Source organism: Electrona antarctica (assembly GCF_951216825.1).
Source record: "Electrona antarctica genome assembly, chromosome: 24".
NCBI classification, from domain to species: Eukaryota; Metazoa; Chordata; class Actinopteri; order Myctophiformes; family Myctophidae; genus Electrona; species Electrona antarctica.
The window spans coordinates 28,034,184-28,050,014 of record NC_136803.1 but is presented as its reverse complement, the minus strand read 5'-3'; the positions used below and the strand labels follow the sequence as shown (position 1 = coordinate 28,050,014).

The window sequence follows — 15,831 nt, the reverse complement described above, 5'->3', positions numbered from 1 at the left end:
GGGGGCGGAGTCGCGAGGAGGAACAGCATCATATATATTGGAGCGTTTTGCATCGGCTCAGGCTGGTTTGGTGTAAGGTACATCTCGGTGCGGAGTGCTTCGCTCTTTTCGGTTACTGGGCTGCTGAAAAAACACACCGAGGGAGGGGGACCCGAGAAAAAAGAAGGAAAACACCTCAGCAAGGGGAATAATTCAATAATAAGACTAATTTAGCTTAACCAATTAAAAGAAAAAAAGATGCCTTCAAATAAAGACGACGATGGAGGATGGAAGGGTTTTATATGGAATTCTGAGAGAGGAGAGTTCCTTGGACGCACCGGTTCAAGTTGGTGTAAGTATTGCTGGTTCTAAAAAATAATACAAAAAGGAGGCTAAAAAAAAAAGACCAAGTGGGAATTTAAAAACCACGCAACGAACGGAGGGTGTTTGCAGGTGCTGGCTGGCGGGGATGCGCTGGCACGTTCACAATTAAATAATCATGATGATGATAATAATGATAATAGGAGGAAGAAAGCACGCGTGTTATTTGAGATGAAGAGACGCGCTCCTCCTCTTGTTTCATTCCGAGAGGCGAGACTGAGCCACCTGTTTGATTTGACTTTGCTGCATTTCGTGATCTGTTCGATCGTGTGTGTGTGTGTGTGTGTGTGTTTGTGGGGGGGCGGGGGGATGTTTTCACATTGATTGCACATGATGATCTGTCACCGGTGTGGGGTCTCACGTATGATGCGTCTTCTATGACACATGGATCCGTTGTTTTATATAATGTCACTTGCAGCCTCTCTGCCCTTGGAACCACGACGTAGCTTTTCTTGATCGCACAGTTAAATTAAATGACTGCTGTGTTTTTTTTAGTATACTGTATTATCTATTGTTTTGTTTTTTAAAACAAACGGTGATGTAACAGCCAAGGTCATCGTTGGAAAAAGGGTTGTGCGTGTCTACTGTCTATAGTGATTGTAAATTCAGCGTGCATAGACGGTGCGCATGCATGGGGGGGTGCTGATGAACTGCGGCACGCACGCACGCATGCATGCACAGAGAGAGGAGAGGACATGATGTGTTTCGTAATGTATGGACTGTTGTTAACATGCTAGGCTGTTGTTTAACATGACGCTGTGTAACAAAGTTTGTCCGTTTCAAATCACATGATGATGGCGGGGTGGTGCAATCAAAGGGTTAAAAATGCATCAAAGTCCAAGGTGAGTCAAGGTGATTTGGGGGCCCTGCTTGCTTGGAAATGGAGGGAGAGGGAGCGAGAGAGCTTCTTGTCTGTGTGTCTTCTTTGGTTTCTCTGCTGTGATCAAATGTCAGTGCTGCAGAATTGATTAACTTCTATATAGGCTATAGCATTTCTCTGGTTTCCTCCACGGACGCCATCCATCCATCCAGCCAGGCAGGCAGGCAGGCAGGCCTCCTTTCCATGTCCCAAAGTCACACAGAGACACACGGACACAAAAACACACACACAGGCATTTTGGGCAGTGTCTCTGTGTAATGACAACGCATGCTCTGAAAGCGATGTTATAGAGTCCAAATCGATGGTTAAGACATGGGTGTATTAATTAACGAGGGAACGATTGCAACTTCTTCAAAAAGCCTAGAGTCAGTCAAACTTGTGTGGAACTTTTGTCCTTCCGAGGTCAGCATGAAAAATGCTGATGCGTTCATTGCCAAGTCATGCCATGCGCAATGATGTGCGCACCGGTGCCCAGAGGACAGGTAGCCTACTCTGCAGTATAGTGGCCTATACCGGTTTACCCCGGCTGAATTTCACTCCGTTTTAATGTAGACCTATCACCTTGAATCCATTTAGCCTACCTTTTGTATTGTAATTTAATTAGAACAGGACACAGGATGGCAAACAATTGTAATCAGTTTAACCCATTTTGACATTTTTGTCATCTGGAAACCAAATAATTCATTTCTAATCATATGGCACTCACAGCCAGGGAAGTTAATAGCATGACATTGGGCACGGCAGATCCACATGTGTCCACTAAAAGAGGAACATTCTGTATTTATTTAATAATTCAGCCTTGCATCTTGACTACTCCCAGGTCCTAAATGATAAATCGTCCAATGGAAGTTACTGCTGTGCATAGATATGACCCTTTGACATTGCCCTGCAGTGCACACGGTAGCTCGATTGCTGTGCATCTGACAATTACGTCCTCGGAGTGGTGTAAAGCGTAGCTTACAGTGTTTTTTATTTTATTTTTATGTTTTAACCCATTTTGGGCGGGAACCCCTTTTGGTGTTTTAACTAAGCATTATGTTATACTTTAGCTATTGAAAAATAGCAGATCTACAAGCTCATAGGACCTACGAGCTTGTACGGTAGGTCTGCTATTTTTGAAAAATCGTGAAAATGTGGCACTACACAGTGCCCTGCATACACGGATGTGCAATTATAGTTTCTGGTGCACGTTTTCACTGTCTCATCCCTCTGCAAAGGTGAAAAAAAACAATGGCTGCCACTGTTGGATGATTTGAATGTGAAAGCTAGCACTGTAGTTTTACCCCCCTCCACGGTGGAGACACAAGCCCCACTGTTTGCATCCATTTTGCGTGTAAATGATCCTTAAGCCTGGACTGGGCCAGTCGCCAGCTCACTTCATGTCAAGGAGACTTCGGCTACTACTTTACTCTACCTGGCTTAATTAATCAATTTTGACCTGGGATCGGATTCTAAAAATGTCTTCTACATCCTGACAGTTTTCTGAAAAAGCTATGTTTCTATGTCTATGTCGTTCTTCGATTTTTCAAAAATAGCAGACCTACAAGCGTAGATCTGCTATTTTTCAATGGCTAAAGCATAACGTAATGCTAACACCAAAAGGGGTTCCCGCCCAAAATGGGTTTTAATAGAAATGACCATGCAGTATGGCTTTACATGGCATTTGTACAGGTGCATTATATTGCCAGGCTGGCAATAATGTTGGTGCTTTGGTGGTGAGCATGATTTTGGTAGGTTAATTTTAAATGAGTTTCTTTCCACCTGTGGTACCAAGATGTACATATACAGGTAGGCCTACTCGTGGCAAAGTATTCATTGACTGTTTTAACTGACATGATGATTTAAACGCTCTCAAACATGCCCTATTTTGGGCATGTCATGAAAAAATGTTCAAAAATAGCATCAAGCTTGCGACATATATTGCGACATAGCTTGTCGATCTGCTATTTCTGCTATTGTTGTGCAACACATTGAATACGTTATTAACAGTTTGCAAGGGGGGTAAAGCACAGGATAGTACAGTTCAATACAAGAAAGCACTATGGCTTGTGTCTTTCATATTCAGTTAATCTGAAGGGCATGGCAGGTATGATGAAGTAGCCTATAACGGGGGCTTAAGTGGTTAAACTAACGGAAAGTAATTGGATGGATTAAAAAGTCATGTGTGTCCGCCGGGTAGCTCAGTCGGTAGAGGCACTCGCCTTTCGACTGCAAGGTCATGGGTTCAATCCCGGGCAGCGCCAGCTCAGCGTATGGGCAGCAGTGGCACACGGCTTGATGTCGTGCGATAAGTAGTACTGGGAGCCGATGGTGTTGCGCTCCACCTCAGCATTCCATCTCCCAGGGGTCTAGCGCATCGAAACGGGGATAGACTTCTGCACCCTGGCTGACACGGACAATAAGCCTCTCTGACTTACTTCTTACTTAAAGTCAGGTCTTATTGTCTTGTAGGACTGCAATCTGAAGGGTGCAGATAGTTTGCGTGATAACAAACTTACTATGTCTTCACATGTGAATCTGGGGTTACTTGAACGGCATTGGGTCATGTTTGTCTAAACCAGATATGCGGCTGCAGCAGAGATTGTGCAAGGCAGGTGCTTTATCAGCAATGCTGCTGTTTGTTGCACCATAGGAATGTATGCCGTGTAAACTTTAGCTTGACTTCAACTGGCCGTGTGAGTGAGTGCCATGGATGAGTGTGTATAACTCTTCATCGGTCACTACTGCAGCATTCAACCGTAGTCTTTAATGTGTAGCCACTACATATCTCCGCCTAGTGGTACGACTGATATCTAAAGTAAGTGACTATACTAAGACGATTCAGATAAAAAAATTACTAACTGCATCACAGAACCAATGCAAAGGCATTCATATGGGATAGTATTTTTTTTTTTTTTAAGATTTATTTATTGATAATGCAGACATCATTTAAAACAATGAATTACAGAATCATGATTTCCTTTTTTTAAAACAAGACAAGACAAACTAAAAAAAAAAGACAAAACAGCAAAAACAAACCCCCCACCCCAACCCCAGAAAGCTAAACTACACAGCTCTCATTATTCGGATAAATAAATAAAAATAACAATATAAATAAAACAAAATCAACCCAGAGGAGATATTGAAGGTAGAACCTCAAAGAACCTACCCCATATCTTTTCAAAAGTAGCAGGCTTTCTCCTTACATTGTACAGTATCCTTTCAGGAGTCATATGGGATAGTATTAGCAGGATTGGTTTTCATAACGGCATATGTGAGACTATGGCAAAACGAGATCCATAGATGCTGCATGTTTCCGATGTGTGTGCACTACGTGGTTCCAAAGCGACGTCATATTATTCCCATCCTCCCATCCTTTTTGTCATTCGCCACCATGTGTTAATGACACATCCTTAACGCCCCCCCATTTTCTTTTTCTGCAGTTAAGATTCTGATATTCTACCTGATCTTCTATGGATGCCTGGCGGGAATATTCGTCGGCACCATCCAGGCCTTGCTGCTTACCCTGAGCAACTACAAACCCACTTGGCAAGACAGAGTCGCCCCACCAGGTAAGGAACGCACACACAGAGCCTATGGTACGGTTTGTCTTCTTGACAATTAGCCCTTCACTAAATCCCACCCCAAAAAGCGATTGTCCAATGCCAATCCAAATAGTTTAGCAACGGTTGCTATGCAGGTCAAGCTTTCTTCGCTGCTAATGTGCCTATTGGACAAGGATGGGTTGGGGAGGGACTTAGTGAAGGGCTAATTGACATTGATGTAATTTTTAGTACTGACGATAGTTTGCTTAAAGGACCACTTCACCACTTTTCAACCCATCTTCATATAATTGGTCCTCACTAATAATCATGATAAAATGGCACAATTTTTTCTGCTTCTCATAGGAGGACTGTGGGCAGTTCAGAAACCCGTCCACCAGTGACATCATCGTTAGGCAGATTTTTTTATATTTTTTTACAAAAATGTTTAGATTTGTATTATGGTGAGAACGATGGCTTCCATTTTCGCATTGCAACTTTTCAGGACTAGCAAGCCTGCAGTTTCTAATAGCTTGATTCCCCATCGATGATGTCACTGGTGGACGGGTTTCTGAACTGCCCACAGTCCTCCTATGAGACACAGACTGAGTAGAAAAAAATGGTAGCCATTTTATCATGATTATTAGTGAGGACTAGTATATGAAGATAGGTTGAAAAGTGGTGAAGTGGTCCTTTAAGTCCTCTCTTAAGATTTCCATCAAACCATTAAGATTCCATACTGGGCCCCAAGATGTTTAGAATGATAAACCTGTAATGGTGTTGTGGGCCATATCTGCATCGTGACTTGGATGTTTCGGCGCTTGCATTCAGCGCTGCTTCCCTGTGTGCACACTTTGCTATGCCTTTACCACAGGCAGGGGCTTGTCGGATGAAAGCTAGCATGTATAGCAGGGTCAGCGGGGTCACTGTTTATGACCCCTGCAACAATTGAATCATCTCTAGAGACGACACGATCTGAAGTGTTGGCTGTGGCAAATGCAATTTATTCCTAGAGGAAATTGCTTATGGACAAACGATATGTATGCAAGCCCTGGCTGTTTATTTTATTTTTTCTAGGCCAAGCTTTGCCAACGTCTACAAGTATGTTTGCCTAACAAGAGCAAAGGGAGGGGGTTGGTTAAACACAATCTTATTGAATTTCACACTTAAACAGTCTAAAGCTAGTGGCACAGCAAGATAGGAGTGGAATTCACACCAGCACGAACACCAGTTTAGACCACAGCGAGTGAGAGTCCATACAAACAGAGGCCCCTCACAAGATGGAGGCCCCGATTATTAGCTGATTTCCCATTCAAAACAAAGCGTTCACCTAATTGACCATAGTCACTCACACGGAAGCCATTTTGGAACTTGGAAAGGGTTTCCCACCTATAGCGCATAAATGGTGAACCTTTGGTGAAAATGGCTATTCTACAAGCTCACGTGTCGCACTGTGACTATTGTGCGCGTGTGCGTGTGCGTGTGCGTGTGTGTGTGTGTGTGTGTGTGTGTGTGTGTGTGTGTGTGAGAGAGAGATGGAGGCTTGACTGGCTGTGTGATCAATGGGGTGTTGGCTGCCAAAATTGTTTTGATCGCAATGCCAAATGTCTGTGGCTCACTCTGACGAGAGGCCTCTCCAATTGTCGGCGATGTGCCCTAAATATTGTGGTTGGTCAGTGTGTGAGACATTGTATTTGATTTCAAGTCTCTTCAAATCTTAGTTGCTTTGTTTGTGCAGATAAAATACGCCTTTATTAATCCCTGGAAGGACATTCAGGAGATTGGAGTAAGAGTAGTAAAAACAAAAAAATTATGAGCTTTGATTCTGGCACTTGATATATGCACTGGCTCTCTGAATTAAGATATGTAGAATCTATCGATTAATATAATGTACAGTGTAGTGTGTAGAGTTTAGGTGTGGTCAATGTCATGATTATTTCATAGAATATTGCATGAGTGCATAAATTGATGGGAATCGGCAGGCTAGATTATTATGCAACGTGCCAAAAATACAACCCTTCACTAATGGGCTTGTGGATAATGCCTCACATTGCCTTTGTGAGTTACTTCCCCTTTTTCAGAGGGGGGGTGTGTGTGATCACAATGAATACGTTGGAGGGAGAAGAATGGTCATGTGTTCTCTCTTCTGCTCTTCATTGGTTGGTTGATGGGAAATCGGCTTGCGTTTGATATGTCCTGCTGAACCCTTTCACATGTGTCAAACTTTCTGCTGAATGTTGACAACCTAAACCATCTACAAACTAAGGCTTAGTTGACTGGGTTCAGCTCTGTGAATACCCCCCCCCCCCCCAGAATAGGGATGCGAGGGTCCCAAGTGGTTAAACCTTTGGCTACATGGCTGGTGGGTTGTGTGCTGTCAACTCGTTGGGTGTCACAGTGACTTGGGTCTGTTAAAACGGTTGTGACTTGCTTCAGGAAACATCAAAAGACCTGATAAGCAGACAATGGGCGGTGAAGAAAAACACTTGTCCCCACTCGTCGTCCCCCTTGAGAGAGCCATGTTGAAGACAGTCCTCCATGTATTTTATTTATTTAAAGTTTCCTGTGAGCATTGTGAACCCTGAGTGACCTGTGAAGGGGGCAGGGGTCAAGGCAGGGGTCAAGGCAGGGTGTGTACCTGATGGGGGGGGGGGGGGGGGGCGTGGTGGTGTTCTGTGGATGTGTTATTATACTTTGACCGCATAAACCCTGTAGCATCGTCCCTATTCTGGGGGGGCAAACATTCGCTGAACATAGTCGTAGGCCTGCCACAGTTGTTACGTCTAATAGCAATTATTTTGTCATAATCGTAATTGTTGTCAATCGTTTCCGTTTATATACACACACACACAAACATAGAATATACAAATAATGAATGTCAGTAAATTCTTTGTAGTTATTTGTCATATCTGCCCTGAGCATTTTTTGATTACCAAACAAACAGAAATTTATTATTTTATTCATATGATCCAATGTTCGTGACAGCCCTACATACTGATCGCATTGCGATGCGATGGGAGCTTGTCGATCGTCTATTTTCGTCAAATAGATTTGGTGTTGAGGGGGAAAAGGATTGGACCTAGCGAGTGCATTTATACTACCATCGATATCATCCAAGCTATTATGTCTACCTCTTTTCAGCAGACAATTAAATGCATCTGTTGGTTGGCAGGTGTTGTTCTATTTAACTGAACACTTACCTTTGGGGGAAGTGAAGTGAATACACGGTTCTCCCCACCCTGTAAGTGACAAGAGAGGAGTGGACTGTGCCCCTCAACTGGGTTACAACTGGCATGGCCCTGGGGGACCCGGGCTAACTAAGGTTGAAGTGGTTGAGGATTGTGGGGACCTTCTGATGTGGGGGGAGCATTTGTGAGTTTTTGCCTGTTTGCGCATCTCAAATGCCTGTGCCAGCATAAATGGCATTGTCAGGCCTGGTCCATGGCTCAGTGGTCCAGGCAACTTGGCTGGTAATCAAGTCTGGCAGTGTGCCGCGGGTTCGACTCCCGATCCCGACGGCCTTTACTGCATGTCCAAAAAAAAAACATTAAAAAAAAACCCACCATTGTCATGTTAGCAGGGGGTGGGGGGCTCAAGCGGGCTCAATCTGCATCGGAGAATCCAAAGTGCCCTCCTCCTGCAACCATGAATGCATTGTCATTTCTTGAGTGCAAATGTGCTTAAATCCATTAAAGTGAAATAATAACTTGACAGTAAAACTGCCAGTGTTGGTTGTGTTGTGCTGAAACTAATTGCACCAACCTCCCCATGTCTCCCCTCCCCCACCCCATGACTACTGTACTTGCAGGCCTCTCACACACCCCACGCTCTGAGAAAAATGAGATTTCCTTCAACACCAACGATCTGGAGACCTACATACCTTATGCCAAGGCCTTGAGGACGTTCCTGGCCCAGTACGATGAGGACGTGCAGAAGGACCAGATGAAGTTCGAAGACTGTGGAGGTATATAGAATTGTGTGTTATGTGCGTGTGTGTGTGTGTCAATAGCATGGCAGATTGACATTTTGCCACGCAAAAGTGATGGGTGGCCGGACACAGGTGCCGAACGTCCCCCCGTCCACTGCCGTGGCGTAAAAAAAACGTATGACATAAAATGTCATCTTCCATTCTGGAGATTGTGGAATAAGTTGTCTGGTTACGTGAGACTATATGCATACAAACCTTCAAGGGATGACATTCCCCCATCTCAGGTGGGGGGGGGGCGGGGGGAACCCCCAATATATTGATATAGGTCAATTAAGGCCCATTACTCCTTTCTACATACAAAAACAAACGGGTCAATGTCAAATGATGTTAACCCATCACTGACTGTGCACATACTTTCATGTATCCCAGTGTTCCAACCTTGAGGTAGTGCCACATTGTATTATTTCATCCACTGTTTGACTGTATCTTTTCAATGTGCTTTATCAGTCCATGTAGTCATACAGGATCTATCGTGCTGTTAACTTTAACATCACTCCCACATCTCAAACATTGTTGTGAAGCACAATAATAACATGGTTAGAAAATGTAACCATTTCAACCTGGCATCCATATTTTTGGCATGTCACCTTTTTAACCCATTTTGGGCAGGAACCCCTTTTGGTGTTCGCATTGTTATGCTTTAGCTATTGAAAAATAGCAGATCTACAAGCTCCTACGAGCATGTAGGTCTGCTATTTTTGAAAAATTGAAGAACGACTGACATAGCTTTTTCAGAAAACTGTCATTTTCAGAATCTGATCTCGGGTCAAAATGGGTTAAAAAAAGAACATGTTCCAATACGTTCCAAAAATAGCAGATCTACAAGCTCACAAAACGTATATGACCCATAGAGGAAACGGTCAGTAAGCTTGCCATGCATGCGGTTACTTGTATGTTGAGCATAAATGAACCATTTCTGACCTCGTTCTTCTCTTCCCTTCAGAGGACCCAGGCGACTACAAGCACAGGGGGGACATGGATGTTGACATTGGCGTCAGGAAGGCCTGCCGTTACTACAGGTCCTGGTTGGGGCCATGCTCAGGCCTCGAAGACCGTGAATACGGCTTCAAGGAGGGCAAACCCTGCTTCATTGTCAAGCTCAACAGGATCGTCAACTTCCAGCCAAAGGTGAGTTCTTAATCCCCTGCAAGACCCGGATATATTTCTACTTGCAAAAAAGAGATTTCAACCTTACTACTACTTGTACTACTAGGACTTTGTATAAAATTATTATTATTATTTTTTACATAATTTCCTCTGCAAATTGTATGCACATTTATTATAATTCTTAAAATAATAAATTAATAATTTACATCTTTCACATGTACATGTTCTAGACATTCTAATTATCACAAAAAATATATATTACAGGCATTTTACTTACTTTCTTCAGGGTTAAAGGTTAAAGGTCATGGTTAAAAATTGTTAAAAATCCAGAGATTTTGAAGTGGTGTGAATTTCTGCATCTGTGTGGGGGTATTTATATGCAAATATCATGACCAATGGCATTGCAAGACAATGAACATCAATGCTGATGTTTACGTGAAAAAAGAACAGGGAAAAAAATGAATTAATTAAAATATAAATGGTTGTAATGAATGCGATTCCGTACCAGAGCCATGTCCTATGCTGTAAAATGTTGCATAATTGGCAGAAAACCAAGAATAGAAATGAGTGGGGCCTAACCTTGAAATGTTTCATTTTTAGCCTCCTTCCAACAACGAAAGCATTCCTGAGGACGCTCATCACAAGGTGCAGCCCAACGTCATCCCCATCTTCTGCTATAACAAGGTATGTGGGTATAGCCTGTTCCTTTCAGCTGGGATCACAATGTATGCCTTTTTTTTTTAGTAGGTGTGTAATGTTGATACATTGCATATCCGTCCGGCCGCGTTTGGCTCGTATTTAACTGTCGCTACGAGGTTACAATACATGCTCGACCAGAACCATTGAAAGAGTTCGTTCAACAAATCGCCCTAAAGAACGCAATCAACAGGTGAGGGTTACCTGCCCCCTCCCACCCCCATAGGACACACGCACTACTTCAGTGAGACACACTGTGAGTCACACCATGTGCTAATGTCCAGTGGCGTGCACAGACATTTAGAGGGGCAGGTGCTCAAGTGGAAAAAAGGGCACTTTGTGCAGCGCGTGGAACCGGCCGGTTGCCTTAATAGTGTGAGATTTATAGATTGTGGGGCCTAAATAATGTATTAGAAGCTTTTTATCAAGAATTGATCAATGTTACCATGGTCCACATACTGTACAGTGTAACTGTACAAAATAAGAAAAAAAAGGTTTTTTTCTTTTTTTTCCCGAAAGGGCACATTGCCAAAAGGGCAGGGGGTGCTCTAGCACCCCCTAGTGTCTATCTGTGCACACCACTGCTAATGTCATATAGAGATTAGAGAGACCACCAGGTCTGGTGTTCACTGAATTATTGGTGCGATGGCAAACAACGGTATGTTGTACATCTGCTCAAACATCCCTTGTGTGTCCAACGCGCACGCACACTCGTGCACGGAGCAACACGCACACTAAAAACATTCCCACATGTATAAAACGCCACAGCAATTGGTACATTTATTGCCCCAGATATGACGCACTATTCTGTAATTGGCCTTGAACATTATTATTATTATTATTATGAAACCATGTTACTCTATTTCATCATGGGCCTGTTTAAAGGAGCATTCAGTGATTTAGGTGATTTGGAAAACCACCCAGTCCGCCCCACCCATGCACGCACTACAGTGGGGGGGAAGTGCAACAGGCCAACAGCCTGTGCACCAAGGCCCGCCCCCACTCGATCATGATTGGAGGAAGGCCCCTCTCATCCTGATTGGATGAAGGCTTTGCCACCCGCCACCAAAACTGAAACTAGGGTTTTTTTGACCCCAGGGGCTCACTGGGGACAGGGAGGAACTCCTTATATGGTCAGCACACTCTATAGTAGGGAGGATTATCCAGAAAAAAAGAAAAAATAAGTGATATTTGAATTAAGTCAAATCACTGAATATACCTTTAAAAAATGGAATTGTTCGTTTTGTTACTTGTTTATAGCTACTGCATGAATTATTTTATCAAGAGCTGTTGTTTTATATGCTGCTCAGTACAATGTGGAACCGGGATCGGCCAAGCAGGCAAGTTTGCCCGTTTGAAGGATGTTGACTACAATGAGCTGTACAATTGCATGCTTGTACAGTTTAATTCTCTTATGTAGATGATTGCAGTGTCTGTTTGTATTACATTAGGAATGTAATATCAAATGATTAAAGCGTTTTTCTCCAACTTTCATGTGTCTTCTTCTTTCGGCTAATTCCTGTCTGGATTCGCAACAGTAATTAGCTACTATGTATCTATTCCAACTTTCATATTTGTACTGTCAAACATTAAAAATGTAATAAAAGAAGGCTTGGTAAAGTAAAATTACACTTTGGAAGGGGTTTGGGGTTGTAACTTAAACATTTGGCAAGATATCTTCAATAGTTTTTCTGATTAAGAAATATCCCCGTTTGACTTGCATTGTGGAACGGGTCTCAAGCACACAAACAACATTGGATTCATGTTATGTGACAAATTATCAATTGTAATAACTTTCTGTTTCTGTGTGGCTATTCTGAGAGTGGGTGTTTCTCTGTGGTTGTTCTGAGAGTGGGTATGTTGTGAATTTAAACCTAGTAGCAAGATCATCTTCTGCTAGTCAGGACTGACTTGGTGAAGACCAGATACAGGCTGGCTGTTAAAACCCGTCATTCACAGCTTATCCTGTCAACGCAGGATATATGTCACTTGTGCAAATGTTTATGTATTTAAAGGGGCATTCCACTCATTTTCAACATTTTACTATGTCATTAATGTACCTTAGAGCTGTTGTGTGGAAATAATAAAAAAGTTCCCCCATTCTGTGTTTCCTAGAACTAGAGGTCTGAAAAGAATCATTAACATGGTGAAACACATCTTGATGACATCATCAAGATGTGTTTCACCACGTTTTCATAATTACAGTTCTAGGAAACACAAAATGGGGGGACTTTTTTATTATTTCCACACAACAGCTCTAAGGTATATTAATGACATAGTAAAATGTTGAAAATGGGTGGTTTTCCCCTTTAAGTGAAGGGCTCACCAGAGAAAGCAGTGAGATGGAGGAGGGTGACACTGATGAATGTTTGTTCTAATCTTACAGTACGTATTCCCATCTTTTAAACTGCAAAGCAAAGTATAACCATTGTCTTTGTGCATCCCGGCAGAGAGAGGAGGACGCCGGGAAGCTGGGCCAGATCAACTACTACGGCATCGGCGGCGGTTTCCCCATGCAGTATTACCCCTACTACGGCAGGCTGCTGCACCCCCACTATCTGCAGCCGCTGGTGGCCATCCATTTCACCAACCTCACCTTGAACCAGGACATACGCATTGAGTGCAAGGTCTATGGGGACAACATTGGCTACAACGAGAAGGACCGCTACATGGGACGCTTTGACATTAAGATCCACATCGGCACTGTATGACCACCGTCGGCACCATAGCACTTTCTCTGTACCCCCCTCCCTCCCTACCCTCCCCTCCCCTCCCCTCCCCTCCCCTCCCTCCCTCCCTCCACCGCCTCCTCCTCCTCCTCCTCCTCCACCACCGCCTTCCTCTAGGTGACCCTTTAACCGCGATGCGATTACAAGAGGTAATGAAACGTAACGTAGGCGATGTTTTAAAAACGAATGCAGGGGGGGGGGGGGGGGGGGGGAGGGAGACGATAGCTATATTAAGTTAAATCACGACTAGTCTTGAATAAATGAAGAAAAAGAAAAAAAAAAGGAAATATAAAAATCTCATCGCAGGACCGATACTTAAAAAAAATCTGTCTGCTTTCAAGTACCTAGCTTCTCTGCTTCTGTCTAGCGTTAGGTGTAATTTACAGGAAGAGTAGCAATAGCGTAATGAAGAAAAAAAATATTTATTCTACTGTAAATGAGAAAATTCCACGAGCCATGGGACATTGTTCATTCATGACTGTAAATTGTAATTCCACCACGGATGTGTAGCGAGCAGTGTTCCTTGTTCCTTTTTCCGTAGATTTGCTGCCTAGTGTGGTTTCGGTATAAACGTTTTGGAGTGTACAGTGCAGTAGTCGCAAATATGTTTTTCGTCCTTTTCCAAGCCATGTCGTCGTAACCTTGTTTTTTCTTATGTGAGCAAGCTTCAGCAGTCACAGATGTGTATATACGTATATATATATATTAATGTATACATGATTGAAAAAAATATTTTGACACGGTACGTTCTGATCTCTTCTGATCTGTGAGAGAAAAAGGCTGCACTCCAGGGAACTTTATTTTTTTTTTGTTTTCCGTCTTTTGAGTCTAATCACGGGAGAATGTTTTTACTTTTCTTTTTTTTTTGAGAATGTTTTTTTTTTTTTTTTTTTTTTACTTTGTTTCGTTTTCTCTTCTAAATCACTTAATGTGGGGTAGCTAGGGGATTTTTATTACACTGTTTCATGCTTTTAACCTCTTGATTTTTATCTTTTATTCTTTTCTTTTCTTTTCTTGAATGTAGAGTTTGTGTGTCCAGTCCGTTAGACACTCAAGCCCCTTTAAAAGCTAATAAGTGGCAGCGGTGCTAGCAAACTGCTTTTTAAAAGAAAAACTAAAGTGAAATGATTGTCATTTTGTTGATGGGATGCATCACGGCATTGTGGTGTGACTTTCTTGATGAATGTTTTTAGCCATTTAACACATGGTGGAAGAGTTTTATATTTATGCAGTTGTACTTTTTTTTTTTTTTTTTTTTGCAGAAAAGTGTAATGTATAAATACAATACCAAAGTCACTGGGCCAGGGGTTGAGGAGGAGAAGCTGTTGTCAGAAGCAATCAATGCAGTCCTCCGTGTTTTTAGGATCTTTCGTCGATGTTAAGTGCTAAAAGTCAATGTCTAACATCAGTCAAGTTTTCAGGAGTTCATCCACTCTTGTCATTTATTTAATCAGTAAGAAACAAACTGAAATAAAATGAAGAAAATTAAAGGAAAAGTAATCCTGTGCATTTATTTATTTACCTTTTGTAAAATGTGTAAGAGAAGTAGTCCAGTAATGTAATTTGACCTCAATCTAATTGCAAAAAACCCAAACTCAGCTGATTTTGTATCTTCAATATATCCTGAATAACAGAAAGAAAAGTTGCCTGGAATTGTCTGAGGGGGAAGTGTTGGCCTGTACAGTATGGCCACCATTGACATCCTATTATAAGGCAATATTTTGTAAGTTTCCTCATGCTTTAAGTAGCATGTGACATATCAAACTAGGGGGTTGTTGTGATGACATCATCACATTTGAGCAAGTTGCTATGGCAAAATCTAGCCCAATGAGTGTTTTTGTGCAAAACTAATGCTTGGAATGGCTTCGGCATCAAGGAAACCCCCTAGTTTGATATGTCACATGCTACTTACTACTACTTGTCACATGCTACTGAAATACTACTTTCAACTCTTTCCCCTCAGCCAATTCCAGGCAACTTTTCTGTTATTCAGGATATATTGAAGATGCAAAATCAGCTGAGTTTGTTTTTTTTGCAATTAGATTGAGGTTGACCCTGTATTTTTCATAGATTTCCTGTACTAAAGGGAGAACACTTGGTTCTGACCTCGCACGTTGACATGACATACTATTCGTTCGACTGTCATTAGACCGACACCCTACACAAAACCCTAACCGCAAGCATGGTGCAACGCATGGCGGACCAACGCATGTCGGGAGCGACGGGTGGCATCTACCTTGCTTTCCTGCCACCTAGTAACAGCCACGTGGTTTTAACCCATTTTGACCTGGGAACGATTCTAAAAATGTCTTCTACATCCTGACAGTTTTCTGAAAAAGCTGTTTCTATGTCAGTCGTTCTTTGATTTTTCAAAAATAGCAGACCTACAAGCTCGTAGCGCGCCACTCGGTGGCGCGCTATGAGCTTGTAGATCTGCTATTTTTCAATAGCTAAAGCATAACATAATGCTAACGCAAAGGGGTTCCCGCCCAAAATGGTTTGATTTTTCACTTTCTAATCATAAATGTTACTGATGAAACTAGCAGAATT

General features: G+C 42.4%; 1 protein-coding gene across 1 annotated transcript; it reads left to right on the top strand.

The window, feature by feature from the left end:
• Nucleotides 1–55: 55 nt before the first annotated feature.
• On the top strand, nt 56–14,790 carry LOC306917686 (sodium/potassium-transporting ATPase subunit beta-233-like). Its single transcript, XM_079495983.1, has 6 exons — nt 56–331; nt 4,663–4,791; nt 8,570–8,725; nt 9,693–9,877; nt 10,457–10,540; nt 13,003–14,790. The coding sequence occupies exons 1-6, from the start codon at nt 238–240 to the stop codon at nt 13,261–13,263; spliced, it is 909 nt and encodes a 302-aa protein (XP_079352109.1). The 5' UTR covers nt 56–237; the 3' UTR covers nt 13,264–14,790.
• The last annotated feature ends 1,041 nt before the right edge of the window (nt 14,791–15,831 follow it).

What these genes read in the sequence shown, in the direction of transcription:
- LOC306917686 (XM_079495983.1), top strand. Translation starts at nt 238, where the DNA reads ATGCCTTCAAATAAAGACGACGATGGAGGATGGAAGGGTTTTATATGG. An exon ending in AGACAGAGTCGCCCCACCAG is followed by an intron (nt 4,792 to 8,569) that starts GTAAGGAACGCA and finishes CTGTACTTGCAG; the next exon opens with GCCTCTCACACACCCCACGC. An exon ending in GAAGTTCGAAGACTGTGGAG is followed by an intron (nt 8,726 to 9,692) that starts GTATATAGAATT and finishes TCTTCCCTTCAG; the next exon opens with AGGACCCAGGCGACTACAAG.